The sequence below is a fragment of the Candida orthopsilosis genome (genome assembly GCF_000315875.1).
Source record: "Candida orthopsilosis Co 90-125, chromosome 5 draft sequence".
Lineage (NCBI taxonomy): Eukaryota > Fungi > Ascomycota > Pichiomycetes > Serinales > Debaryomycetaceae > Lodderomyces > Lodderomyces orthopsilosis.
Genome location: NC_018298.1, coordinates 501,094 through 528,180, shown reverse-complemented (window position 1 = coordinate 528,180; position 27,087 = coordinate 501,094). Strand labels below are relative to the sequence as shown.

The following is a 27,087-nucleotide window of genomic DNA, read 5'->3' as shown; positions in this document are numbered from 1 at the left end:
GTCATATATACATACCAAAAATATATAAAAAGACCCCGTAATTACATGGTCTAGAATTACTCCCACTTGAGATTATTCTTGCTGCTCTTGTGTATCAAAATCATAGCCTCTAGCAATACCCAATCTTCCTTCAACTGCCAAAGCGCCTTCCTCTTCCCCATCAGATCTATTATCCTCGGCATAATCGCTTCCTAAACCAGTCCATTGTCTATTTTGTAAATGCATTGCTGATGTACTTACAGTGCTACGTATAGCGATACTGTTGGAAAATCTCTCAACTAATCTGTTTTCATCATTACCAATAGACTCATTTTCACTCTCATTCTTGATAGTCAAATGATTAATCTGTCGAAGTGGTCTAGACATACTCACATACCTACCAGTAACAGGGTCAAACTCTGGCTCTTCATCAGAACTAGCCTCATCATTATTACCCTCCCCTTCTTTTGCTGTTGCTTCTTGCTCCTGTTTATAGTCTTCAATCACACTTTTATAATCAGTAATCCATTTACCAGTCCACGTCAACTCATCACTAAGACCAAGCAACAATTCATATGGCGTAACAATAGGTTTGAAAAATTCATTCACTTGATCAATAATAATACCCTGATGGTCACAACCCAAAACACACCAAAGATCAACACTTTCAAAATTGGCCAATTTGGCGACATTTGGCTTACCCACAACAAAGATGTAATGTTTCTTACCTGCTATTTTGATCTTGTCCTTTATCGTGTTGATTAGTTGCTTTGTATTTGATAATGATAGGGTATTGACAAGGATACCGATCGTACCTGCGCTTCGAGCAACATGAACAAATTTGTATCGTCTCATTAAGTTGGGATAAGGACCCTGTGACGTTGTGTTTGTGTCAGGATCGTAAGTGGTTACAGATGCAAAATTTGTGGTTAGTTGTAATAATCTTGGAGCTTCTGGAATAGTTACATGAAATAACTCATACTCAGATATATTTTCCACGGGGAAAGTTCGATTGAATTTGGAAAATTCGTTATCATTTGTTGGCAGATATCCAATTATTTCCGATTTCGAACTCGGCACAATCAAATCAGCAACGATCACATCTTTATATTCCGGTAATTTGCCCTTCAACTGATATAGTATATGAGTAAATGGTGCATTAGCCATCAAGACAATTTTATCCTTAGTTTTATACCTGGCTTGGAACTGCCTTACCATTTCATCCACATCAATTTCTGGTTTTCCCAACACATACTTTGAATTCAATTTGGCCACTTCATTCAAACATGCATCTCCGAAATGAACCACTAAATCACTTTGTACATGTTCAGCAGCTATTTCATCAACACAACAAGCCGAGTAAGAAGTATCAGCAAGAATCCAGATTTTCTGTTTTGGATTTGTTGCATCGACGCCAAGTTTCTCTTGTATGTAGTGGACGATAGTAGCAGAATCACATATTAGCTCATCGGGGAACTGTAATGTTATGCGTTTATACTTTGGTTCTTCTCGGTCCAACTCAGATAATCTCTCAACTAATTCAGGCAATGAATAGTAATCTCGTATTTTACAAAGCACCTCATCGTGATCATCGGGATTTTTCAAACGGAGATGTTTTCTCTCCTTGTGCGTTGATTGAACTTTATCATATGAGAATGTCGATTCATCTTGGTATGTCGAAAGGGCTGGTGCCACAGGTTCTTCTGAATGCATATACGAGGACTGGTGGTGTAGACTATACTGCGATGGTTCTATCGAGACCGTGCGATGACTGCGAGTGCAAAGAAAAAATTCCGAGAAAACAACGAAAGACACCATTCACTAACGTAAAGTATCAGTCTTTATATCCATTTCTATTTACATTATCATTTTATAAACTACCAGCCCATTCAGCAGGCATGGGTCTATACACGAAAACTTCGCCAGCAGTCAAATTCTTCAAAATGTACTCTCCGTCCCTAACTTTTCTCACATTATTCACATTTTGTTCAACAACGTCCAACCTTGTTCTATCGTTTTCGACAACAATACTGGTATGATCAGGCGCTCCCACAGTTTGAGTGACTCCTGTAACTGGGTTGAAGAATGTACACGATTTGAATTGTAAAATATCACCACGTCTAATCTCATCTAACTGTTGCAAACCATTGATAAATTCAACACCCGAGCCCGAGTTTTTAATTTGCAAAATCGGGTACCCATGAGTATAGTATTGTGATACAAATGCGTGTTTGCCGCATCCCTTTTCGAGGGCAAATTTGGCCAAATCCCAGCACTCTCCACTACCAACCTGTTGTCCTTTGTGATGCTCACTCCATGACGCAACATACTCTCCGAATTGTTCGTGACTAGCGACAAGCTCTTGCTTGGAAGGAATTGTAGATATTGGCGATGGGGCAAAACGATCAATAGCCACCGCCACTGATGCGACATCATTTGCATTCCACACCAACTTATATGAAACAATGGATAAATCTTTCAACCGAACAGTAACCACTCTATTCCAAATCTGAGATCCTCCAGATGTCGAGTACAGATAACTCGTTTGATAGTTGAGACCTTGTAATGATTTAGGAAGTACAAGACCTTCTGTACTTGCAAACCATTGAGTACCTAGCTCTAGATCCAAATTTGGAGGACCTTGCTGCTGCACTGTAGGGATAGGCGCAGCGGCTCGTTTATAGTTTCGTGGTTTAGGTACGGGAGGAGGTGTAGGTGAGTCTACACGACCAGCCACCAAGGATTCTGCAGGAGTTGTGTTGTCTAACTTAGGTCCTGAGGGCAGTGCTACAGGTTTGGGTTTCACCTCTGGTTTCGGTTTTACTAGTGGCTTTGGTTTCACGGGTGGTGGACTTACTTGCTTTGCTGGTTTCGGCTTGACAACGGGAGGTTCCTTCTTCACCGCCTCCAGCTCTGAATTAAATTTGTTAGCATTCATTCTCTTGAACATATTCTCCAATTCGCTTTGTACACCTTGGTTAGGAGTCTCGGGAGGGTTGGAAGCTGATTGATTATCTGACAAATTCTTTGTTTTTTTGACTGGTTTTGGTGGTGGTTTCTTCTTTTGAATAGCTTCCTTAGCTTCGCCGGTGGAAATTGGGATTGACGATGCCGAGTTCGTACTTTGGAGTGGTCTTTTGGGCATTGGTGGAGCTTCCTCTACCGAATTTACAATGGAAGACGATGAGGGTGTTCTTTGCAGTGGTCTACTTGGCATTGGTGGGGCATTGTCCTCAAAATTTTCTAGTTCTTTAGTTGCAGAGACGGCATCACTCACTATCAGAGGAGACCTGTGATACTTCTCTTTCTTCTCTTCCACTGTTGGACGTGGAATCAGTGGTGGTGGTGGAAATGCATTCATATCAAATTTCTTTTTTGTAGAAGCATCACTTGTGACACTGTTTGCACTAGTTCGACTAGGCAAGGCAGGTGGTTGTAGGTGATTGTGCTCTGCATAGTTAGAGGATGCAGTGGGAGTTGCCGGGGAAGATTCTCCTGGACGTGCATTTGAGTGTCTATGTAGTGGTTCACTTCGTTTCGGCGATGCTTTGGAGTGTGCACCACTTTTATGTGAAGAGCCTGTAACATCAGGTGATTGCACTCTTCTAGTTGGAGGTGGTGGAAATGAAGTTGGATCAGGTAACGGTCTCTTTGGTATTTCCGTTTGTGTCTGGCTGGTGTCTTGTTGATCCACTGGAGGTGTCATACTTGGGTTAATAGGTTGCTCGACTGGTGTGTAGTTTCCTACCGCTGGTTGAGGTTGTGGTACTGAAGCTCCTATAGTTGAACCTCGACCAGGCAAGCTTGGAGGTGCTTGTACTTGTCCCGGTACAGGTTGAGACACAGGTACTTGTGCTTGCTGTCCATAAGATGCAGGAATCTGTCCATATTGCTGAATTTGATCGTGTTGACCATAAGCAGGTGGTGGCGCCTCTCCCTGTACATGTGATTGTGGCTCCTGGAATTGTGCTTGAGCTGGTTGAGCTTGTTGTGGATATGTCTGAACGGGCTGAGATGGCTGCACATACAGTTGTTGTGGTTGTTGGGGGTTCGGAACGTTTTGACCTTGAGCTTGTGCAAATGGAGTTGGGTGTGCTTGTTGTGTATTCAAAGCATTTGGTCCATATGCTTGAGTGGAAGGAGCAGGCTGTGCTGGTCTAGGAGGTGGAGGTGGTTGATTCATTTGCTGGACAGGCTGACTCATTGGTTGCAGAACAGACTGCGTGGGTTGTAAATATTGTGGTGGATCCAGATATGCAGTTTGTTGCGCAGGCTCTTGATATTGTTGAGGTTGTTGATATGGTTGTGAAGGTTGATGTTGTGGTTGCTGATACTGCTGTGGTTGCTGATACGACTGAGTTTGTGTGGTACTCTGGGTATTTTGAGGAGTTACATATTTACCTTCGGATGGTCTATAAGCCCCAACATTTCTCCTTGGTGGAGGTTGATACGATTGAAGTGTTTCCTTACTTGGCAATGGTCTAGCAACATATGGTTCATACTCCCTTTTCTCGGTGTCTGTTGTTGTTGACTTTCCATCATTGTCACTGGCTGGCTCAACGTATTCTTTGCCTTGCCTCTTTGCTTCGTTCTTCTTGTAGGTCTTGTATCCTGCTTTTCCCAAGGCTTTGGAACCCCGTCCAATTCCCTTCACAGTGGCAATTCCAACGGCCTTAAATTGATCACTCGACATTTGTAAGATTTGTTGTGGTAAAGAAATAGTACGTAATGGTATACAGCCTCGATAGTGTACAATATATATTTTTCGGTTTACGTAATTATGATCTGTCTTGAACTTAGCCGACCATCAATACAATCAAATAACTAAAGACGCTACCAACAGCTAATCCGACACTCAAGAAGACAGTAGTAAACCCCCCAGCAGCTTCTTTCTCATCATCTGAATCACATAGCCTCCCAACAACCATGAATGCAGAAGTACATAACTGTCCATTAGAAATTCCAAATAGTGTTTGTAATAAAATATACCAAAAATCAGATTTGATAAATGGTTCGGTGATACCAGGATGTATGTTACAGGTCATAAATAAGGGAATGAAAGCTAACCTGGCTAGTGAGTAGATAAACATTGTTCTTGGATTAGTTATCAACATGTGCAATTGGGGGTACCCACACATTAACCTGCCCATCAAATCACCCAAATTCCACATCAAATAAATAAATGGGATATAAATTTGTTTACTGAATAGTCTGTAACTCAGATTAGTATGTGTTGACTCCACAACAGATGCAAAAACTGGGAATACCAAGGTGATACCAAATGTGAAAAAGATGGTCATCACGACTAGCTTTAGTTTAGCCCATAATTGAGAAAAGGGAATAAACAGCTTTTGAGTGGGCACATCTTCAACAACATCAGAGCCATCCTGATCTTGTTGCAATACTGTTTCTTCTCCCATCTCCATTGAATTGTTCACCTTCTGATAAGCTGTATTGGATTTATGATGCTCAATCCAATACAACAATCCAATAGATATTATACACACTAAGCTTGCAGTAATATAATAAACGAAAACTCCAAAGTCTTTGCCGACCTTTTCCTCTTTAGATGAGTTGCCCCCCACCAATAATATCGATATAATTAATGCACAAGATGGCAACACTCCAGCAACGGCTTGCCCTACCATCACGGCATTAGCGTAAATCTCACCCATAACATTCACTATAGCCATAGTACCATTTTGAGCCAAGCACGTAGCAGCAGCAGAAGTCAACACCATAATCATGATCAAAATAAAAAATAACGTATCATTCATATCGAGAAATAGCTGGACAACACACGTTATAGCCATGAATGCAAATATGGCAATCGTCATATTGAACCCCACGTGGACTCTTTTCTTATAATTGGCACCAGTTTGTTTTTGAGAAAGATAATAGTTGTATAAAGTTGACGTAATAGTCGACACCGACATCATTGTCGAGCTATACACTTTTGACAATGATGGTGATCCAATGAATCGAAGTCCATAATAAGCTGACGCTGAAAGGAAACAATTCCATGGCCATAGTATGGCAATACCAATAATGACAAATGTAAAGTATTTTAGTTGAGATAGATTTAATGTGAAAACTCCACCAATTTTTAAAACGACCGGCTCATGATGTTCGGTTTGTTCTATAGGGTCATACACGTCATCCTCACTATCTGATCGCCTATGATTCATTGTGAGACTAAAGTTGTAAGCTGAGGGGGTGATAAAGGCGTTTTTGTTGTTTCATCTATTGATGTGTTACACTTAGATTTGTTATCAGCCAACATTCATCAAAACGCGGTCAATCAAGAAAGAAAAACTCAAACGATAACAATCAATTACACCACAAAAGCAGAATCAAACAAGAGCCAATGAGAGTACAAGAGTAGAAGAATACAAGATCACAAGATCGCAAGATCTTTTCTATGTCAAACAGAATTATACAGGTACCACGGAAAAGAAATAATTACATAAAAAACAGAATCCCACGCAGAATCTTGCATGTCACTTATCATCAAACTGTACTTTCCTGTCAGATGCAGCAGGTGGTTTAACCTCTTCTCCCTCTTGATTATTCATCATTTTCAAATCATCAATTTCTTCATCAATCAATTGAGCAACCGTTTCTTCAATTTTATTATACACTTTCAACACCATAAAGTTGGGTTCTTTTAAAGGTAATCGAAGTGGACTATACTCACCTAACCAAAATCCATCATTCTGGATCTCTCCTGCAATATCCTGTGGTGGATCACCAAGCTCCAAGATTTCAAAAAATTCATGCCATTGTTTAAGTGTGTATTTCTTCATGGGGTTTGTGACACAGTCGGATATCAAAGGTTTGAGTTGCTCCAAGTATTTTAAAACTTCTATGTGCCTTCGTGCTCGGTTAGAGATCTTCCGTTGTACTTTGCGTAGTTTGATTGATTGTGTAGTTTCTTGACTCATGACCAGGCGATTGGCTCCACTATTGGACTGTTCGCTGCTTCCATCCAACTCCAGGATTTCATGTTCAAGTTCCTCCTCCACTTTCCAACTAGAGGCATTGTCGGCCCCATATTCGTGCAACGTTAGATCAAGATCATCTCTTAGTTCCTCAGCCAAGATTGCCGAGTTAACCGTGACGTCATCACCACGCTCTTCCTTTATTTCTCTCTTGATGGCCTTCTTCTCTTCATATGCATTATCAGGCTGAAACAACCATTTACTAAACCACTCACTCAATTGGTTAGAGGTGTCATATAATTCATCACCCACATTTGAAACCAAAATAGTCATCAACGGCACTGCCCCAATAGCCCATGATATGAAAAATACTCTTCCAAGACTGGTCCTAGGCGCATAATCACCATAGCCAATAGTTAATAAACAAAGGAAACAAAAATATATCGAATGGAAATAAGTCCAGCCTTCAATATAATGGAAAATCATTCCACCTATAAGCCAAAATCCAAAGAAAACCAAAAGAGTCATCAATAATCCAATATTTGTTCGTATCGTCTTGACTTGATTTCGAATCTGTCGTATCTTATGAAAAGACTCCTCTGGGGTTATAGTTTTATGCATTTGCATGAGTTTGTCAATATATTTCCTTCGTTTTATTTCCGTATCGTTCCAAAATACTGCAGGAGCTGCTGATGATAAAATCACAGATCGTAAAGTAGCAACAATTAATCCCATTATAAGGACTCCAACTAATGAAAAGATTAATACCACCACTTTTGCTCCTGATGTTTTTGGTGTGATATCACCCAATCCAATAGTTAAAATAGACACAATACAATAATACAATGCTGAGCCATATGAAATCTCTTTGATCAAATGGGCCAATGCTACGGCACCCGCAACACTCCAAGCACTAAACATGATGGTGTAAACCATCAATGTTCTTTGCTTCTGGTCTAAATTAAACGTAGGTGGGTACTTGTTCAATCTGTATCCTGCAAAATTAATCAACAAAATCATCATACATATAAAATAATAAGCTGCAGTAAAACAAGCAAAATAGAACCCTTCAGAACGCTCAATATTGGAGAAATCATCCAATGCTTGATAATTGGTGATTAAGATCCCTGCAACAAGTAGCATACATGCACAAAACCATGAAAAGATTGAAATACATTGCGTGATCAAGTACTTGACTGATCGAGAGAAATTCATCAATAAGGATATATTCCCAATCAACCCCAAAGCCAATGACATTGCGTTTAGTATAACTACTTTTTTCGGATCTGGATGATAATATCCTGTCTTGACATCAACTCTCCAATGCTCAATTAATGCAATAATGGAAATCATATTCGATAACGGACCAAGACAGGCTGCAGTCAATGGAAAATACGACGAAATCAAGAACCACATGACAAAATGAGGTTCACCCGGCCGCACATACAAATTAAGTATTGACTCCAATGGAATATCCAACGCATGTTTTATAGCAATCGGTGTAACTTTTCTCCTCGTTTCTCCTCCTACATGTTTATTGTTGTTCTTCAGTTTTGGGGTTTGATGAGTATCGACTAGTATGGGAGATAGTATATCTTGATAGTGTTGTATACTTTCAATTGCTCGTTTATCATTCAATGGTTGGGGTCGTAATGATGAAGAAGCTCGTTTTAGAGCATCCTTGAAACTGGACGTACTGCTTGACTTTGATATATCAAACATGAATTAGTCTAGGATATTTTGTAATAGTGTTGTTGCTATATCTGACTTGTGATTGTTAATAGTATCATATTCTAGTGTAGGAGTTGTGTGTGTGTGAGTGATGATGATGTTGTTCCTGTGAGTTATTTTTGAGTTTGCGTAGGAACTTTTAGTGAAATTTTAGGATGCTGTAAATGCCACGTGGACTTGAATAATACAGATAGCTAGTGCAGTATATGTAATGGAAGTTTGGATGCTCTGGAATGTTAAAAGCAATGATGTGAAAGTTGTTTTAAAGATGGTCTGTGGTTGTTTTTCTGTCAAGCGGATATACGAGTAGACGGTGCTTACGGTGCTTAATTCCGGTTATTACCTTACAAAGAATTTGACAGACGAATTTCTGATAATACCAAAGGATCACTAGTGTAACGTGACAGTACAGTCCAAGATGTTACTCTCAGCTAAGGTTGAAGGGATAAGGTGATCCTCTACAATATCTCACTAACCGTAGACATGGGTTAAAACTATTTACAATTAAACTCTTAGATAGCAAATGGTAATTCATTCCTCTCATCCATAAAATACTTCCTCAAAACATTCTTTTGAACACTTTTCTGTATTTCATCAATAGGTCTATTTTGAAACTTATCACTCAAGATCTTCACTTTCAATTCAGCGTATTTCGAATCATTCATCACTTTATCCAAAATATCCTTCATGTGGAACACTCTCTTTTCCGTCTCCGAAGTATATACAGGTTCGTTCAACTCTAGGTCTATTATGGGGTCGGTTGATGGCCACGATTTGATATTATATTTAGCCTTGATGGAGTTGACTTCATTGATTAAATTTTGATAATTGGCTTCAGTCGCCTCATCACCACTGGTGATTTGATGACTTAATTGATCCAATTTCCTGAGATCTTCAAGTTGGGTGATTATATTCTTGAAATTTTCTTTATTTTCAATGAATCTCTTCGCTTCAAATTCATCTTCTTGCTTGATTCTTTCCTTTGCTAAATCTTCATATTGAGCAAATTGTTGACCTTTGTTGACTTTGATTTCAGCAATGGCAAATGCTTTGCGTTTGGACATTTTGGGGATAGCTTCAATACGAACAATGTCCCCTTCTTTACTAATGTTTCCTTCATCATGAACTAAGAAATCCTTTCTTCGAATCACTTCTTTGTCTATTCTTCTGTCGTATACTTTTCCTTGAACTCTAACTTTCACCGTCTTGTTCATTCGACCCTGGGATACAACTAGCCCTACAAAATTCTGTCTGGCCATGGTTAATGGGGTTGTGTTGATGTGGTTTGGTTTATGATTATAAAGGTGATTAAAAATTTTGAAGTGAAAAATTTAATTGTTTTTTGTTTCACACGACTTGGTAAGAGATCAAACAACACAATCAATCATTAATGGATTCTCTTTTTGCAATAATAATCACTTCATACTACAAATACTATATTCGTTATCGTATATATTCACATTCTATTAAGCATTTATTTCATTCAATACTTTTTCAAATTTCAAGAGTAACTCTTTATTTTCCTCTTCTGTTCCGATTGAAATTCGAAGAGCTCCCGTACAATTTAATTCATTACCACGAAATCTCACAACCACTGCATTATCAACAGCTAACGTATTGTACAATTTTGAAGCTACTTCATTAGATGGCTCACCATTTTTGTTTAATATCTCTACTAGAATAAAGTTTGCATCAAGACCACCAATATTCTTACCAACATATTTCAAATTGAGTATACTCTTCAACAATGCATCTCTTTGCTTGATAATACTAGCAACGTACTTGTGCATAATTGTTAGTCCTGCGGATGATGTAGCTTTCAATGCAATACCCGATGTAAGTGATGATATATTGTATGGATATTTCATCGAGTTTAAAATCTTTGACAAGTCAGAATTACAGAACGTAATACCCAATCTAATACCTGCTAATCCAAATGATTTACTCAATGTTTGCAACACTACCAAATTAGGGTATTGGTTAACTAAAGTAGAAACAGATTCGCTGTATCTACCATTAGGTGCAGTGAAATCAATATATGCTTCATCAACAACAACTAACCCATTCCATGTATCAACAACTTTTTCCAATAATTTAACGATCTCATCAACATTGATCAATTTTCCTGTTGGATTGCCTGGTGAAGTCAAATAAATGAGTTTGATACTTGGATCTGAATTCAACTGATCAAGGATTCCCTCGATATCAATTTGAAAATTAGGAATAGTTAATGGTGCTTTAACTGTTTCAACATCATTAACAGTGGCACATATAGAGTACATTCCATAAGTGGGTGGACAAGTCAATAATTTTTCCTTTCCTGGAGCACAACAACATCTCAACAACATATCAATACTTTCATCAGACCCCACACCAAGACAAAGATTATCTGGGCCCAATGGTGACTTACTATGTTTATTTGGTGATGCATTTCTGAAATCGACAATTTGTTGTTTTAAATCCAATTGATGTGGATCAGGGTATCTATTAAGTTCTAGAGTCTCTTCGGTTGTGGTGATTTCTGAAAGTGCTGGGCCATGGGTATTTTCATTTGCATCCAATAAAATACCGGTTTTGAAATCGTCTCTAGCACAACGGTATGGTTCTAATGTGAGGATATTTGGACGCACCACACTCTTTAAGTCAAACATTAGGTGTGAGGGAGGGAGATTGCTATACTGGGATAGTAAGTGAATAAATCGAAATGGTTTATTTCTTGCTATTTAAGTGGAAGAACGGTTTCAAAGAGAAAGCGGCTAATCTTTTAAAATGAGTCAAAATTTCAATTGAGGAAAAAACTATAGAGAGATTGGTAGCATTTAAATTGACTCTGGTAGTATAACTATTATTATCATATACCACTACATATAGTTATTGATTAATTGCTATATTACAATAGTTTCATCAGTTATTTGTGAATTATCATAAGAGATTGGTTTCCGAACTGCTGTGGTAAAGAAACTATCATTGTAAAGAAAATCAAAATCAAATGACTTGGAAGGATAATTTGTTGAAACTTCTTCATTTATGTTTAGTTGATCTTTTAATGAATCGATAGTCTTCATTGGCTCATAAACTGGAGGTGAAAATATATCACTAAGCTTAGAATCAGTTAGATTTTCAGTAGGCAAATGTAAAGAAAGCAGTTTTTCCTCCCTAGGGTTAAACATAGAAGTATGATGTCTAGAAAATCTCCTTTTCCATAATGTTGAATGACCACTAGTAGTAGGTGCAATACTAATTCCTGTTACCGTATTGTATTTTTTGTTTTGACTTGTAGTTTTAGATGTTCTTAAATGAAACTTGTGGATGAATCTTGAAAACCGTGATATTTTTGATGGCGAGGTCAGATTCATTGGTTTGTTTGCAACTTCTTGTAAGGGGTAGAATGAGGATGGTCTCTGCTGAGTTTTGGTATCTTCAATATTCTTTGGACACTTGTCTTTGGCTTCATTTTGATTATGTTTGTTGTCAGCAAAACTATGTAAACTTTCAAGTGCATTTATTGCATATGCATTCTCATTAATATCGGCTTTGGTTGTAATATAATTTGGATATGAATAAAACCTGTTGTTACAGCGGTTAATAACATGTAAAGGAGGCGAGCTCATTTAAGTATAAGGAGCTCCTCCTAATAACAAAAAAGAAAAGGCGTAAGAAAGATAGGAATTAAAACGAATGAATAAAAACGATTGCAAAAAATTAAATTTGCGACACTTTTCTTTTGAAAGATAAAGCCACGACATTGCGACTCAAAATCAATCAACTTAATATCAGTTGAACTAAATACGTTGTGAGCTTATTTGACTTGAATGTGATCAGTATTTTGTCAGTGGTTGTGAATGGTGTGCATAGGCATTATGTTTGTCTTGAGTGTAACTTTGTCAACTAAAACCAGCTTATGACCAAAGCACCAAAGGACCAAAACACCAAAGGACCAAAGGAGCCAATAGTTACATAGCCAATATTAACTATAGTTATAAGAACATTACTCAAATATGACTGATATATATATGTATGCTGTATAATGATAATAGTAATCTTTTTGCAACTATAATGGTTGTTGCTGGTCTTTTTTGGTCGTGTACAAATGAAAGATAAAAATTATTTTGGCCATTTGGCGAAGTGTTTGTTGTTTGTTACAAGTTTACAGACGGGACAAGGTACTTGTATAAATTCATATTTACATCGTTTACTGATCTACGATGGAGGGCGTTTTATATGAATCAAAAGCTAAAAAACTAACGCTTGATCCAGAATCAACTTCTACGTCTTCTGCTTTGAAGTTAGAAATAGACCAACTCAATGTAATCATTCAGGAACTAATAAATCAAGGTAGTGATGTACCTCCAGTTCCCACCCAAGAAAATTTCAATAAAGATTTATCCAAAATGATTAAGAAACTATACGATGGTGGTGTTCAATCATTCAAAATGGGTAAATTTGAAGATAGTGTACGTCAATTTTCAGTTGGTATAGAAATGATTCAAAGAAGACCCAAATTGGAAAGTTTTGCTGGTACGATACAAGAGCTTTCAAAATTCCTAATGAGTAGATGTGATGCTTATTTGAAAACAAAGCAATACTTACAGGCTTATAATGATGTTGATTTACTTTTGAATATGCAAATGAATGCTCCTGATAATTTCTTAAGAAGAGGTGTTGCTAATTATTTTTTGGGTAATTACGAATTAGCTAGAGCTGATTATCAAAGAGGTTTAGCTTTTGATGAAAATCATCCAAGATTACAACATGAATTAACCATTTGTTTAGATAAGATATTGGAAGAAAACGGAGATCACTTGTAAAAAAAGTATATTTAGGGGGTGGGCTAGAATAGAAGACGGCTAGTGATATACTGATTAGTAATATAGAATACTAGGAATGAACTTGTTTAGTAAAGAAGACTATATACATGTTTAGGAAAGAAGACTATATACTTGTTTGTCATAATACTCATTGATATGTAATGCGTTAATTTGATAGACGGAAATTCAAAATCAAAACAAATGATAACAAAGAAAGAGAGCCATCTGATCAAAAGGCAATAAGAACTATACGGACTATTATCCAATACCCAAAACTCACAGTTATCTATACCCCCTTTCCCACGTTTATATAAAGAAAATAACCACCACTACATCCTTTTAGAGCTGAGGATCATTTTACTTTATTGCCCAATCATTAGTGCTTAAAGCTTTCCTCATTAGTATACACAAACATGTCAACACAAATGGAATATCGATCAACTAATCCAGCCAAAAGACAAAGACTTGATTCACTCAACTCCACAGGTAGTTCACATTTCAAATTAGAACTATCTAATGGAGCTAGTCCCAATATGTCGTTTTCAAATGGTCATACAAATAACGTAGATAATGGGGTACGGAAATTTGAAGTAATTGAACTATCTTCTGACGATGACGATGATATCCTCTTTACCACTAAAAAGGTTTCTCCTAACAAAGCTGGTCATGGATTCAAATTGGAAAATAGTATAAATATTGATAGCGACGATAGTGACGATGAGATTATTATCTTATCGGAAAAGAAAGTAACGAATAATACTCCTAAACCAAAGGCACCAATTAATGTGAATATCCCCGACAACAACAACGACTACAATCTTAAATCTGACCCAGGTGTTCAACTAGAGCCACACCCAGTACCGCAACAGAACACCCGAGCAGAACCCGCCGGTACTCACATTAATGTGAACAACCAAAATCTACAACTAACCGAATCAAATCTGCAACGTCATATTCAACCTGCACCAAGCAACATCAACAATAATCAAGCTACTTCTCTTTTTCAGCCATCTACAGGCACCTTCAATTCACAACAAAATCACATGCAGGTGACACCAGCCACCTTCAACAATCATCAGCCTGCGACTCAAGTTCCCCCTCCCTTTACCGGTTATATCAACATGCCAGGCACATTCAATCAGCCCGCTCCTGTACCACATGTAGGCGATGACCTAGCCCAAGTTGGTCGTGATGAATTAAAACAGAGGGAAACTGCAAAACTAAATGAATTTGGTAAGTTGGAACAAATCAAAAGAACAATAACAGGGCAAATGCAACTTCAACAACAGGAATTTGAAGTTTCAAGTCTGCGAATGCTGAATTTGAAGTCGCAACTAAGTCAAGCCAATAGACTAGGGAACCATAGTCTCGTGGAAAGGTTGAGAGTAGCGATCACAAAAATTCAACGAGCTATGAATACTGCACGTAATAATATAAATGCATACCAACGTTCCCTAGATCCCGTTGAAGCCAGCTTACAGACAGTAAGGCAGACCTTGGCAGGTATTACCAACAGATTGCGTACAGCAAGTCATCAAGTAAATGCGGCTTTCAATCCTTATGAGGCAGAGATTTTTCGAGATGCAAGAGCACAAGGGAGTGTCTTGAGTGGTGCCGATGTTGATGTGCAGGATTTACTAGATAACATTGTATCTGATGAAAAATTGGAGGAAGGTTTGGAACCAACGCCACCGGAAATGACAATTAAATTGTTGAAGCATCAAAGTATGGGACTAGCATGGTTGAAACGTATGGAGGAATCTAAAACCAAAGGAGGTATATTAGCTGATGACATGGGGTTGGGTAAAACTGTACAAGCATTGGCTCTAATACTTGCAAACAAACCCAAAGTTGCCGATAGAAAGACGACAGTAATTGTTGCCCCTGTCTCTTTACTTCGACAATGGGCTGCTGAAATACAATCCAAGACGCAACCTTCATGTAATTTACGAGTGGGTATTTATCATGGTGAAGATCGCAAAATCATGTCTACTGTCCTGGCGTTGAAAAAATACGACATAGTATTAGTATCATATGGGACTTTGGCATCCGAATGGAAGAGACATTACGCAAAAGAGCTAGGGGAAAATGCTGATGAAGGAAGGGGGTTTTTACCGAAACATGGGACTGGAGGTACTGATTACGATTCTCCGTTTTTCTCCTCTAATGCATTATTTTATCGAGTCATATTGGATGAAGCTCAAAACATAAAGAATAAAGTAGCAATTGCATCCAAGGCTGTTCTATACTTGAAAGCAGAGTATAGACTCTGCTTAACAGGTACTCCAATGCAAAATAAAATTGAAGAATTGTATCCCATTATTCGCTTTATAAAGCTTAGACCATATTATATTGAAGACAAGTTTAGGGCACTTGTGATACCTTTAAAATCAAAGTCTGATGAATTTGATGATGTTGATAGATCTCACTGTATGAGGAAATTACGAGCCATGTTGAGTTCAGTCTTGTTGAGACGAACAAAGACGTCGAAAATTGATGGTCAACCAATTTTGAACTTGCCCAAAAAACATGTAATTTCCGATTACGTAGAATTGGAAAGTGATGAAATGAGCTATTATAATGAAGTTGAATCTGGAATTCAACAACAAGCTGAGCAGATGTTGGCCTCAAAAAAAGATCATGGATGTATGTTTACTCTTTTGTTAAGATTGAGACAAGCTTGTTGTCATCAATATCTTGTTGAAATTGGAAATATCAAAGCAGAGCGGAAGCAGCAACTTGAAGACGCTGTTTTGAAATTAGATTGGAGAAAACAATTGAGAACTGTATTGGGATTGAATGAGGGTATAATTTCTCAAATTAAAGAGAATGTGGCATCTTTGTCAAGTAGTGAGCTGACTTGTTCTTTTTGTTATGATGTTGAAGAGTTGAGCAATTTTGCCGTATTGGGAGAATGTGGACACTTTGTTTGTCTCGCTTGTCTTGATACATTTTTTGATGAACGTGCCGCTGAAGCTAGTGAATCAATAGGTAGAATTGCCACATGCATCGATTGTAATGCCACCGTGAAACATATAAATACTTTTGAATACACCATGTTTGAAAAACTACATATATGTCAAGACACTATGGCAGATGTCGAGGGGTTTTACCAAGATCGACAACGAAGTAATAACATGTCAAATATGACTATAATTCGTGAATTGACGGCCAGAGACCAAGGATTTGAACCATCGGCCAAAATTGAAAAATCAATTGAGTTGATTAAAAATATTCAAAAATCCAACCCGGGTCAAAAGATCATCGTTTTTTCCCAATTTGTCACCTTGTTTGATTTAATGAAGTTTGTTTTAGATTATCAAAAAATTCCATTTTTAAGATACGATGGATCAATGTCTATTGAGAATAAAAACACCGTAATTAAACAATTTTATCAAAATGAAGCTGATGTGTTACTAATTTCATTACGTTCCGGTAACGTGGGATTAACTTTAACTTGTGCTAATCATGTCATATTGATGGATCCATTTTGGAATCCTTTTGTGGAAGATCAAGCAATGGATCGAGCTCATCGTATTGGACAAGAGCGTGAAGTACATGTGCATCGAATCTTGGTGGCAAATACTGTTGAAAGTCGTATTATTGAGTTGCAAGAGAATAAAAGACGATTGATTGGTGATGCGTTGGATGAAAGGGAATTGAAATCGATTTCAAGGTTGGGAAGAAGAGAACTTGGTTTCTTGTTTGGTTTGAATGGATTAGTTGAAAGATCAGGTTAGTGAAGGCTTTTTCGTTTATGTTCATTTTTGTATTTTGTATTTTCTATATAAATCTATATAGCGTTTGCTATTTCTTATTTATGTTTTTTGATTTTGCTCAGGTTACGTATCCAATCCAGTTCCAGAATTAGTTCATGTTTATAACACAATTCAGACAAGATTATCGATTCAAATTCAAATTGATAAGTTGACAAGGACTTGCAAAGATAAATCAATTGTAAAATCAATCCGTCTATTGAATTTTTCAATTCCAATTCTGATTCAATTGAATCATGAGATACTGGTGCAATATGAGGCATACATGAAACAAACTCGCGGCACAAATTGGTAGCTAGTGTGGTTATGAATTGGTTAAGCAACAATTTATCAATTTCGTTTTTGAAAATGGTGTAGTAGATATGAATTGAAGAATAAATATGTTCTCGATAAACTTCAACAAATCGTTTCAAATAAGTGAGTTTATTGAATTTGAGAATTGGTTGTAAACTGCCAATTTCATTAATGATGAATTTGAATCTTGAATTCAAGTAGATCCGATGCAAGGATTTATAATCAACACTTTCCAATTTACTCAAAATTTGGAAAATCTTGAGAATATGATTTTGTTTTAAGTTTGTATTTAGTAATTTTAACAATCCTTTCAACATTACTTTTAATTCCGATTCAATTTGGTTCGAGATGGTTCTAAACAACTGTAGCTTAGGAAATCGAATAATTAATGACTTGATAAATATCGAAATCTCCAAACTTTCCTGATAATTGCCTTGTAAGATACAAAGTCGGCATAGTGTTGGAAGTTCTAAAATATCCAATATTGTGTCTATATTGGACAAGATTGAATCCCGCAGTGACTTGTAATCAGTTGGATGGAATTTTGAATCAATATTTAAACTCTTTTTCAAAGCAGCGACTGTTTTTGCATAATCATTGGTCAAGTTTTGATTAATTTCATTAAGATCATAATTGACATCGATAATTAAATCCTTGTGTGAGTCCGTCAATGAACTCAATTGTTTATTGATTTGATGCTGTTGTAGATCTAGTTCAGCAATTTCCTGAGTAATATTTTTGGAATTGGTGGCTGTTGTGGTGAATTGGTCCGTTGATAACAATTCATCATTGATTAGAAGATCTCCAAGATACTTCTCTGATAATTGGTATAGCTTGGTGTCAAATTTTAAAGCATTGCGGTGAGATTCATTCAAATCATCCCTTAAGGAGTCTAGTAGTATCAGTGACATTATTATTGGCTGTACCTGGACTATGCTTTGGTTGGATAGTTCCAATGAGAACAGGTATGACTTGTTGATGATTCTCAGAGGTTTCCATATTTGTCCAATTGTACACGACTACTCAAATATTTCGACATTCCAATTGATTATCAAATAACAGCAATACCAAGCTACTCGAATCACAGCCAAACATCAAACTTCAAACTCCTTATCAGCCATGGAAGGTATATTCTTCAACATTGACTATGGTTATGTTGAAGCCGTTGTTAGAGGTTACAGAAGTGGTCTTCTTACTGCCAACCAATATGTCAATTTAACTCAATGTGACAATTTGGAAGATCTCAAACTACAACTTTCATCAACCGATTATGGGAACTTCTTAGCCAACTACTCTGGCCCTTTGACTACATCAGTGATTCAAGAAAACTTGAACAAGAAAATTTATCAACAATATCAATATATCAAAAGTCAATCAAGTGGGAAGTTGACTAGATTTATGGAATATATTCAATATGCATACATGATTGATAATGTTATATTAATGGTTACTGGTACTTTACATGAAAGAGACAAGTCAGACATTTTGAAAAAATGTAACCCCTTAGGTTGGTTTGACACTTTACCAACGTTGAGTATTGCTACTGATATTGAAAGTTTATATTCAACTGTATTGATAGATACTCCCTTGGCTCCATTTTTCAAAAATTGTGTTTCTGCTGATGATTTGGATGATTTAAATATTGAAATTATAAGAAACAAATTATACAAGAATTATTTGGAAGCATTTATGGCATTTGTTAAACGTGAATTTGATGGTCCTGATAAGGAAATCATGACAAGATTGTTGACATTAGAAGCTGATAAAAGAGTGATAAATATTGCGTTGAATTCAATCAATAATTCACAACTTTCAATTGAAGATAAATTGAGTTTGTTCCCCAACTTGGGTCAATTATACCCAACTTATCATTTGGAATTGGCTCAAACTGATGATTATGAACAATTGAAGTTGATTGTGGAAAATATTGGTGATTTTAAAGAACTTTTCAGTGAAAGCGCTGATGGTAATAGAAGTATTGGCGATGCTTTCTATTTGTTGGAATTGCAATATTGTAGGAACGCGTTTACTCAACAATTCACCTTGAGTGCTGTTTACGCTTGGTTGAAATCAAAGGAACAAGAGGTGAGAAATATCACTTGGATTGCTGAATGTATTGCTCAGAATCAAAAGAGTAGAATTGAAAACTATATTGCTGTTTATTGAAGAGAGTTTAGCTTTATAAAAACAATGGTACGTTATTTGATCTTCCTTTTCTCTTGGATTCGCTTTGTTGTCGACTTCTCTTGTTTCCATTTCTTGTCTCACTGGTAGTGGAAGCGACAACATCGCCTGTACGCTTGAATGAATTTATCCATGGTTCACGACTTAGTCTAGGTATATTCGTCAAGGGTATTTCTCGTTGCTGTGTGTGTTCAGTACCTGTTTGATCCTTTTCATCCTGTAAAATCCAATCGATTAGATGTTCATCATGATCCAACTCAGTCATATTTATCGTCAACAATGTACCTGGATAGCCACCTTGCTGATGGTTCTTACAAATCAATTGTATCGAGAAACAACCATCAGAATCTTTAATAAACTTGCATTTTGAACTCAACTTGACGGCCCTAAATATTTTGTAAAATTCAACAAATTTGAACTGAGATATAATATGTAGATATGATTCATTGACGGATAATTTCTCCATTATTGATTTCTCGTTAGGGAAAATAAGTTTTGACATTCCAATGGACCCACTACTTATAAAATTTAGTATACCTTCAGCACAATAGATGAATAATATTTCGGTATCGATTTGATATAAATCTTGTAATAAATTCGTCAATACATCACTCTTGAGCATAATTTCGAGAATGACATTTTTGTAGTTGATTCTTGATGCTTCTCGTTGTTCATTTTCAATCAACTCATCTTCGTCTATGTAAAAAGTGTAGAAATCTAATCTTTCTGAGATTAGTGTATCGTCAAACTCGATTACCAATGGATGTCCATCTCCCTTGTATGTAATGGTGCATGATATGGACTTTTCCGATTTCATTGTATTCAACACCGACGTAAAACAGTTGGCAATAAGATTAGTGTCAACCCCTAGTCGTAGTTCCAAATCTTCAACATCCTTGTCCCCCAGACTTCCTTGATCTGTGGTCAAGTCATACAGGTTAAATAAAGTCGGGTCAATGTTCACATGTACATTGATTGTGTAATTGTAAGTTGAGTATATTGTAATTCCACCAGATCTTATAGTCACAATAGCTTGATTGCTGATAGATAGTAAACTCTGCAACACGTCTGAAAGATGAGCAATTTGATTTGTTGTTGCTGTGAAACTCACTTCTGGTTTAGGTCGCCAGGCGTTTGGTCCACATAGGGATGAATTGATCTCCGTGTGTTGCGAAGTTATACCAACAATATCTTCTTCTCCATCTTCCTGGGATGAATCGACAAAGAGTGACATGCAAAGCAAATTGTTTGTACTAAATGGCGTGGATGTTCCCGTCGCGTATATTCAAATCTTAAGTGATAGTGTGCTACCAAGTTCTCTTTTGGGATGTTTAGATTCAATATATGCACCCTGTTAGGGGACAAATTTAAATGATGTCCGCGGGACCCCATTTCAATTGCTAGTGAATAAATAAAGAGATTTCTCTCTATCCTACTTCTAACTTGACAAAACATTCAAGGTTGATATTTCGCTTAAAAATTGGGCAAATTTTGAAAAAAATATTTTTTGGTGAGCTTCACCATCACTCAATAATACTTCCCTAGCCCCTGTATGAGAACCACTCGGGTCCTTGTTTAACAAACTGTACACCTTCACTCTTTTGAGTTGCTTTATAAGGATGCAAATGGCTTACCATTGATAATCTCAAGTGGTAGCATTAAAGTAAAAGCCACACGCTACCATATATATGCCAAGAATTTATAATCAACTATTGATGAAGAATTGATTGAATTTCGATTGGTCCAAAAGATTTGTTGTATGAAGCAATGATAGGCGTTTTTAATGAAGAGAAGCTGCCAAAAAACGTAAGACTACTGTGATGACAGCTCTAAAGCAGCTTTGTTGGTGTCAACTGAAGCTCCAAGTATTAGGAGTTTTATTTTTGCAGCCGTTAAAGCTCCAGGATCTTGTTAAAATCAAATGCCAAGATGCTATCGAAGTTTAAAGACAAGAGCTCAAAACTATTTTCTTGTCGGATCAACTGACGTACAGAAGCTTCCACTATAGATCAAGTATATATAAGACTTCTTAGATCCCCTTACATTAGAAATGATACGGCTAAAGTGTATATTTACTTCTAATGACATATGTATAGTAGTTGTGTCTATATACAGGACTAAATGCAACAGCAAAAGATATTGTTGTTAGTCTAGGCGCATACCAAAAAAAATATGTATATATGTTTTAGCCGAATGATATACCAAACAAAGATCATACAGTTTTACAGTATTCCAAATCATAGAGACAAATAGCCATAAGCTCAAAATCAGTACAAAGTTTACACTGCAATACCTCAAAAGATTTGGAAAGTTTCGTTTGATACCTGTGAAAACCTTACTTGATTCTACTGTTTTTTATTTTTTGAATGATAAGAAAATAAACACTCATCCCTCAAGTTTTTGGACACATATTTGAATAACACACGTTTATAAAGGATGGTGTGGGGTCAACTAGAAGTAACAACTCCGCATATAGCTTATGCGTGTGTTGGTATATTCAGTACTTTGTTCTCACTAGTGTCATTATTTGTCAAGGAACGATTATACATTGGTGAAGCAACAGTTGCCAGTATAGCGGGTCTTATATTGGGACCACATTGTTTAAATTGGTTTGCACCTACAACATGGGGTAATTCAGATTTGATAACATTGGAGATTTGCCGAATAGTCTTGTGTATTCAGATTGTTGCTGTTTCGGTTGAATTACCACGGAAATATATGAAGAAGCATTGGTTATCAGTAGCCATTCTTTTACTCCCGGTAATGACTATTGGTTGGTTGGTAGTAGGACTTTTCATTTGGGCTTTAATTCCACATTTTACTTTTAATGATGGATTGTTGGTGAGTGCGTGTGTTACTGCAACTGACCCAGTCTTGGCTGCTGCCGTTGTTGGTAAAGGTAAGTTTGCTGAAAGAGTTCCAGGCCATTTGCGTAATTTGTTATCTGCTGAGTCTGGTTGTAATGATGGTATGGCTTTCCCTTTTATTTACTTGTCGCTTAACTTGATCATACATTCAGGAAAAGGTGGAGAAATAGTCAAGGATTGGATATTGTTAACTATTTTATGGGAATGCATCTTCGGTTGTGTTTTGGGAGTTGTCATTGGATACGTGTTGAGGAAACTTGTTGAATTTGCAGAGACCAAGAATTTGATTGATCGTGAGTCATTTTTGGCAATTTTTGTATTTATTGCTTTCAACTCAGCAGGAATTGGATCCATGTTAGGTGTTGATGACTTACTAGTTTCGTTTGCTGCTGGTACAACTTTTGGTTGGAATGGTGCATTTGCCAAAAAGACCGAAGAGTCACACGTCTCCACAGTTATTGATTTACTTTTAAATTTGTCATTTTTTGTCTATTTTGGTGCTATTATCCCATGGCCAATGTTTAATGATGGTTCAATTGGATTGGATGTGTGGAGATTGATTGTTTTAGCATTTGTTATCATATTTTTGAGAAGGTTGCCAGCAGTTGTTTGTTTGAAACCATTTACACCTGATATTAAAACATGGAGAGAAGCATTCTTTTGTGGTCATTTTGGTCCTATTGGTGTGGGTGCCATTTTTGCTAGTATATTAGCAAGATCAGATCTTGAAAGTCATTTTACAAATGAAGAAACTCCGTTGCATGAAGTACCAGGTAAAGGTTTTCCCCATGATCAGTTGCTTGTTGCAATCTGGCCAATCGTCTGCTTTATTGTGATAACATCAATTGTCGTACATGGTTCTTCTGTGGCCGTTTTGACATTAGGTAAGAGATTGAATAGAATGGCCATCACCATGTCGTTTACAGCTACAAATGGTGAAACCAGTGGCGGAGGTTCAAACTGGATACAGAGATTACAAAAGCTTGATAGGGCCAATACCTCATTCTCTTTGCATAGAGTCGACACGATGGCTCCTGATGAAAAAGAAGAACAAGAAGGTGAACAAGATCAAAGTCATTTACCAGAGACAAGTGGTATAAAGGTGCGTCCCGCAGGAGGAGCCAAAAGAAGAAAAAAGAAGAAGAGACATCAAAAACAAGGGCTTATACAGAAGACCTTGTCTAGAGTTACAAGTGGCGACGAAGAAACACATCAACCAAGACACAGACCCCATCAAGAGGTTCTACAGTTGGGTGGTGGACCACAGCATACCCCTACAAAGAGCTCTTCTTCTTCTGAACCGGAGGTGACAGCAGAAGTGAAAAATTCTTCATCATCAACAGAAGGAGAACACTTGCTTGATCCGAATGAGAAAACCTCTGGTAAACTGCAATACGGTGAACGTAGCAAGCCAGAAGTGCCTGTTCCTACATCAGCATATCAAGAAGGTGACAAGATAATCATTGAGGATCAATTTGGTGAGATAATGGATAACCTCACGTTGGGTAAAAGAGGAGAAGCTGTTGAGAAAGGAAGAAAGCTGCAGAGCAGTACCGCGCAACCATCTGATGTTGACGATGCACAACATGAAGGAGATGATGAAGGAGAAGATGAAAGTATTCATTCAATGGGATCTTTGGAAAGACAGCTTTCTCAGTATTCGAATGGATCAACCATCAAGAGCGATGAAACAGAATCGGAAGGTGGCCAAATTTCAGGAGGAAGAATGTCACCATTGCGAAGGAGATTATCCCGTTCAGCTTCTCGACGCTCTTATTACAAGAAAGGTGATCCAAACAAGAGGAAAGTTTATGCACATCGTATTGATAATATCATAACTATTGAAAATGAAGATGGTGAAATTATCAGAAGGTACAAGGTTAATCGTCATGCGTCTAATACTCCAAATCCAACTCCGAATAGATCTAGATCATCAACATTAGTTGGTAAAATGAAATCATTTGTGGGAATGAAACCAACCACCAATTCATCACAACCAAGTACATTAAATCAACCTTCTTCTAACGCTGATGCAGTGCCGAAGGTACATGTTACTGATTTAGAGAACGGTACACACCACAATATCCTCATACCAGAAACAGATCGTGATCCTCATCCCGATAGTGCCAAACTTGACAAGATTGAAGACAAGATTGCCACCATTTTGGAAACTAAACATGAAAAGGGTCATCATTCGGCAATTAGGAAAGCTTCTCCTCCACCACCGAATACATCTGTTCATGATCCTATAGAGGAATACGATGATGAAGATAGTAGCGGTGATGATATGTCAGATGAAGAGGATGAAGATGAGGAGACTGAAGTTGAAAAACAAAGAAGATTACAGGCATTGGGTAAATTACCGAATAGAAATCGTGATCAAAATGACGAGGAATAGTTATAGAGTTTATATTGGGGAGATTACTAGTGAATTGTATTGTATATTGTGTGTATATTTAATTTGCATATTTTTGGTAAAAAGCATTTGATCAATTTTGTAAACCGAGGGAAATGACTCTGGGCAACGGAGAACAAAAAAATATAATCATGTGGGGGAAACTTCATTCCTGAAATCAACCATCATCGTGTATTTGTTCCGCATCAATGCCGCCAGTAGCAAATACACCAGCTTCGGGTTCTACCCTATCGCCTAACTCGAATAAGTTAGTTGAAAATAACTACAAACTAGCATTAAAACAATTCATCAACAAAAACTTTATTGGTTCATTCAAACTAATTCATGATGTTTACTACACTTCATTCAACGAGTACAGACAAGGTACAATTTCCGAAGACTTGCTAATCAAAATTATCAATTTATACTTAGTTGTTGTTGGAGTATGTCTCAAAAACAAGAGTCTCGATCAGGTACTGGTTAACGCAGCTAGAAATTCTTTCACTAGTAACGAAATTATCAATCAAATTAAATCAGTTTGGCTCGAACTTGATATACCTTATGAAATTAAATACAACATGCAACTTGTATACATCTCCAATCAAGAGTTGATTTGTGATAAAGAAGGTTATTTGCGAAACTTGAAAAAGTGGTATATCAATATTGATACGGATGATAAATTTGGTAACAAGTTGCTTGATTTAGTCAAATTTGAAATCCTACCTCAGTTCAATCAATATGACGAAAGTGAAAGATTAATTGGTGATAACGAAGAAGAATTACAACGATTACGTCAAATTAAAAATGAAAAAGAAGAGTACTTGAACAAAGTAAAGCAGGAGCAAATTCAAGCTGAGAAATTAGCCAAAGAAGCTAAAATTAAAGAAGAAGCAGAAGCTAAAAATGCAGCTAAAGAACTGAACTTGAAGTATAGTTCACTCAAGGAGATCATAAACAATTACAATAAGGAGGACAGTAGAGCACCAGTACGGAATTTGGATCGTCAACAATCGCAAAGTTTGAAGAAGAAATTGACATACATTTTGAGCATTACGAGAAACTACCTTGCTAAAAACTCCATCGTGTTGGTGGTGCTCATTATTTTGATTCTTGGGTCGAGTAGGTACTTGAGAAATGCAAATATTAAAGACAAGATTGTTGAAACTGTTAAAATGGCTTTCAAGTTTACATATGTATAAAGGGTATATACTTTCTGAGAGACACAATCATGTATGCTTTTGTATGTGCGTTGATTAGTATTCGTTGATCCTCATTTCATTATTTCCGCGTAGATTTTATAACACCGATGATTACATATTTGCACAACCACAGTTTCTTTCTACAGCTTTCAACACGTTTAACAACCACAGAATGACCAAACCACAACCGGAAAGAGGAATGTGGGTAATTGGATACGGCTCACTTATATTCAAACCACCACCACACGTGTCCCTTCGAATCGCCGGTTACTTACAAGGCTACATTCGTCGATTTTGGCAAAGTTCAATCGACCATCGAGGTACACCTTCATCACCTGGTCGAGTAGTCACACTTATATCACTTGATGAATTACAAGATGATCGATTTTTCCATAATGACTTACATACTTACGAGTTTCAAAATGGTGGTATTGTTGATGTTGATCACCTGATAAGCAAATTAAACCCACATGATTTAAAGGTTTGGGGATGTGCTTATTATATCGCTCCAGAACATGTTGATGAAGTTAAAACTTATTTGGATATACGAGAACAGAATGGATATGAGTTAAAATCAGTAAATTTCTACTTCAAGGACGATGTTGAATCGAAAAGTATTCCTGAATCTGATCGTCAAAAGGATGAGTTTGGGGAATATATTAAAAGTCTGATTTATATTGGTGGGTTAGATTTAGAAAGTTTTATTGGCCCAGAGCCGATTGAGGAGACAGCTGAAATCATCAAGACTAATGTGGGGCCCAGTGGTAAAAATAATGAATATTTGATTAAACTAACTCATGCTGTTCGTGAATTGAATTGTCGAGATTATTATTTAGAGGATTTACTTAAACTAATAGAAGAATAAAAGAACAAAAGAACAGATATAATGGTGTTCATAATTAGGATATCTCTG

At 36.9% G+C, this 27,087-nt stretch overlaps 15 protein-coding genes across 15 annotated transcripts; 6 read left to right on the top strand and 9 right to left on the bottom strand. All coding sequences in view use genetic code 12, as the record gives it.

The window, feature by feature from the left end:
- Nucleotides 1–72: 72 nt before the first annotated feature.
- Nucleotides 73–1,797, bottom strand: CORT_0E02480 (Dph2 protein; the record flags this gene model as incomplete). The annotated part of the gene is made up of 1 exon (XM_003869918.1): nucleotides 73–1,797. The coding sequence occupies one exon, from the start codon at nucleotides 1,795–1,797 to the stop codon at nucleotides 73–75; it is 1,725 nt and encodes a 574-aa protein (XP_003869967.1).
- A 52-nt stretch (nucleotides 1,798–1,849) lies between these two features.
- On the bottom strand, nucleotides 1,850–4,672 carry CORT_0E02470 (Muc1 protein; the record flags this gene model as incomplete). The annotated part of the gene is made up of 1 exon (XM_003869917.1): nucleotides 1,850–4,672. One exon carries the CDS (start codon nucleotides 4,670–4,672, stop codon nucleotides 1,850–1,852), a length of 2,823 nt encoding a protein of 940 aa, XP_003869966.1.
- A 103-nt stretch (nucleotides 4,673–4,775) lies between these two features.
- On the bottom strand, nucleotides 4,776–6,167 carry CORT_0E02460 (Fun26 protein; the record flags this gene model as incomplete). The annotated part of the gene is made up of 1 exon (XM_003869916.1): nucleotides 4,776–6,167. The coding sequence occupies one exon, from the start codon at nucleotides 6,165–6,167 to the stop codon at nucleotides 4,776–4,778; it is 1,392 nt and encodes a 463-aa protein (XP_003869965.1).
- Nucleotides 6,168–6,479: 312 nt separating this feature from the next.
- On the bottom strand, nucleotides 6,480–8,642 carry CORT_0E02450 (Tok1 protein; the record flags this gene model as incomplete). The annotated part of the gene is made up of 1 exon (XM_003869915.1): nucleotides 6,480–8,642. The coding sequence occupies one exon, from the start codon at nucleotides 8,640–8,642 to the stop codon at nucleotides 6,480–6,482; it is 2,163 nt and encodes a 720-aa protein (XP_003869964.1).
- Nucleotides 8,643–9,163: 521 nt separating this feature from the next.
- Nucleotides 9,164–9,910, bottom strand: CORT_0E02440 (Mrps17 protein; the record flags this gene model as incomplete). The annotated part of the gene is made up of 1 exon (XM_003869914.1): nucleotides 9,164–9,910. The coding sequence occupies one exon, from the start codon at nucleotides 9,908–9,910 to the stop codon at nucleotides 9,164–9,166; it is 747 nt and encodes a 248-aa protein (XP_003869963.1).
- Nucleotides 9,911–10,117: 207 nt separating this feature from the next.
- On the bottom strand, nucleotides 10,118–11,302 carry CORT_0E02430 (His5 histidinol-phosphate aminotransferase; the record flags this gene model as incomplete). The annotated part of the gene is made up of 1 exon (XM_003869913.1): nucleotides 10,118–11,302. The coding sequence occupies one exon, from the start codon at nucleotides 11,300–11,302 to the stop codon at nucleotides 10,118–10,120; it is 1,185 nt and encodes a 394-aa protein (XP_003869962.1).
- Nucleotides 11,303–11,536: 234 nt separating this feature from the next.
- Nucleotides 11,537–12,262, bottom strand: CORT_0E02420 (adhesin-like protein; the record flags this gene model as incomplete). The annotated part of the gene is made up of 1 exon (XM_003869912.1): nucleotides 11,537–12,262. The coding sequence occupies one exon, from the start codon at nucleotides 12,260–12,262 to the stop codon at nucleotides 11,537–11,539; it is 726 nt and encodes a 241-aa protein (XP_003869961.1).
- A 594-nt stretch (nucleotides 12,263–12,856) lies between these two features.
- Nucleotides 12,857–13,459, top strand: CORT_0E02410 (Sec72 ER protein-translocation complex component; the record flags this gene model as incomplete). Its single annotated transcript, XM_003869911.1, has 1 exon — nucleotides 12,857–13,459. One exon carries the CDS (start codon nucleotides 12,857–12,859, stop codon nucleotides 13,457–13,459), a length of 603 nt encoding a protein of 200 aa, XP_003869960.1.
- Nucleotides 13,460–13,872: 413 nt separating this feature from the next.
- Nucleotides 13,873–17,199, top strand: CORT_0E02400 (hypothetical protein; the record flags this gene model as incomplete). Its single annotated transcript, XM_003869910.1, has 1 exon — nucleotides 13,873–17,199. One exon carries the CDS (start codon nucleotides 13,873–13,875, stop codon nucleotides 17,197–17,199), a length of 3,327 nt encoding a protein of 1,108 aa, XP_003869959.1.
- Nucleotides 17,200–17,273: 74 nt separating this feature from the next.
- On the bottom strand, nucleotides 17,274–18,440 carry CORT_0E02390 (hypothetical protein; the record flags this gene model as incomplete). The annotated part of the gene is made up of 1 exon (XM_003869909.1): nucleotides 17,274–18,440. One exon carries the CDS (start codon nucleotides 18,438–18,440, stop codon nucleotides 17,274–17,276), a length of 1,167 nt encoding a protein of 388 aa, XP_003869958.1.
- A 208-nt stretch (nucleotides 18,441–18,648) lies between these two features.
- CORT_0E02380 (vacuolar H+-ATPase subunit) lies at nucleotides 18,649–19,695 on the top strand (the record flags this gene model as incomplete). Its single annotated transcript, XM_003869908.1, has 1 exon — nucleotides 18,649–19,695. One exon carries the CDS (start codon nucleotides 18,649–18,651, stop codon nucleotides 19,693–19,695), a length of 1,047 nt encoding a protein of 348 aa, XP_003869957.1.
- Nucleotides 19,696–19,708: 13 nt separating this feature from the next.
- Nucleotides 19,709–20,947, bottom strand: CORT_0E02370 (Rad17 protein; the record flags this gene model as incomplete). Its single annotated transcript, XM_003869907.1, has 1 exon — nucleotides 19,709–20,947. One exon carries the CDS (start codon nucleotides 20,945–20,947, stop codon nucleotides 19,709–19,711), a length of 1,239 nt encoding a protein of 412 aa, XP_003869956.1.
- A 1,202-nt stretch (nucleotides 20,948–22,149) lies between these two features.
- On the top strand, nucleotides 22,150–24,978 carry CORT_0E02360 (Cnh1 Na+/H+ antiporter; the record flags this gene model as incomplete). Its single annotated transcript, XM_003869906.1, has 1 exon — nucleotides 22,150–24,978. One exon carries the CDS (start codon nucleotides 22,150–22,152, stop codon nucleotides 24,976–24,978), a length of 2,829 nt encoding a protein of 942 aa, XP_003869955.1.
- Nucleotides 24,979–25,184: 206 nt separating this feature from the next.
- CORT_0E02350 (hypothetical protein) lies at nucleotides 25,185–26,174 on the top strand (the record flags this gene model as incomplete). The annotated part of the gene is made up of 1 exon (XM_003869905.1): nucleotides 25,185–26,174. One exon carries the CDS (start codon nucleotides 25,185–25,187, stop codon nucleotides 26,172–26,174), a length of 990 nt encoding a protein of 329 aa, XP_003869954.1.
- Nucleotides 26,175–26,346: 172 nt separating this feature from the next.
- CORT_0E02340 (hypothetical protein) lies at nucleotides 26,347–27,039 on the top strand (the record flags this gene model as incomplete). The annotated part of the gene is made up of 1 exon (XM_003869904.1): nucleotides 26,347–27,039. The coding sequence occupies one exon, from the start codon at nucleotides 26,347–26,349 to the stop codon at nucleotides 27,037–27,039; it is 693 nt and encodes a 230-aa protein (XP_003869953.1).
- Between the last annotated feature and the right edge of the window lie 48 nt (nucleotides 27,040–27,087).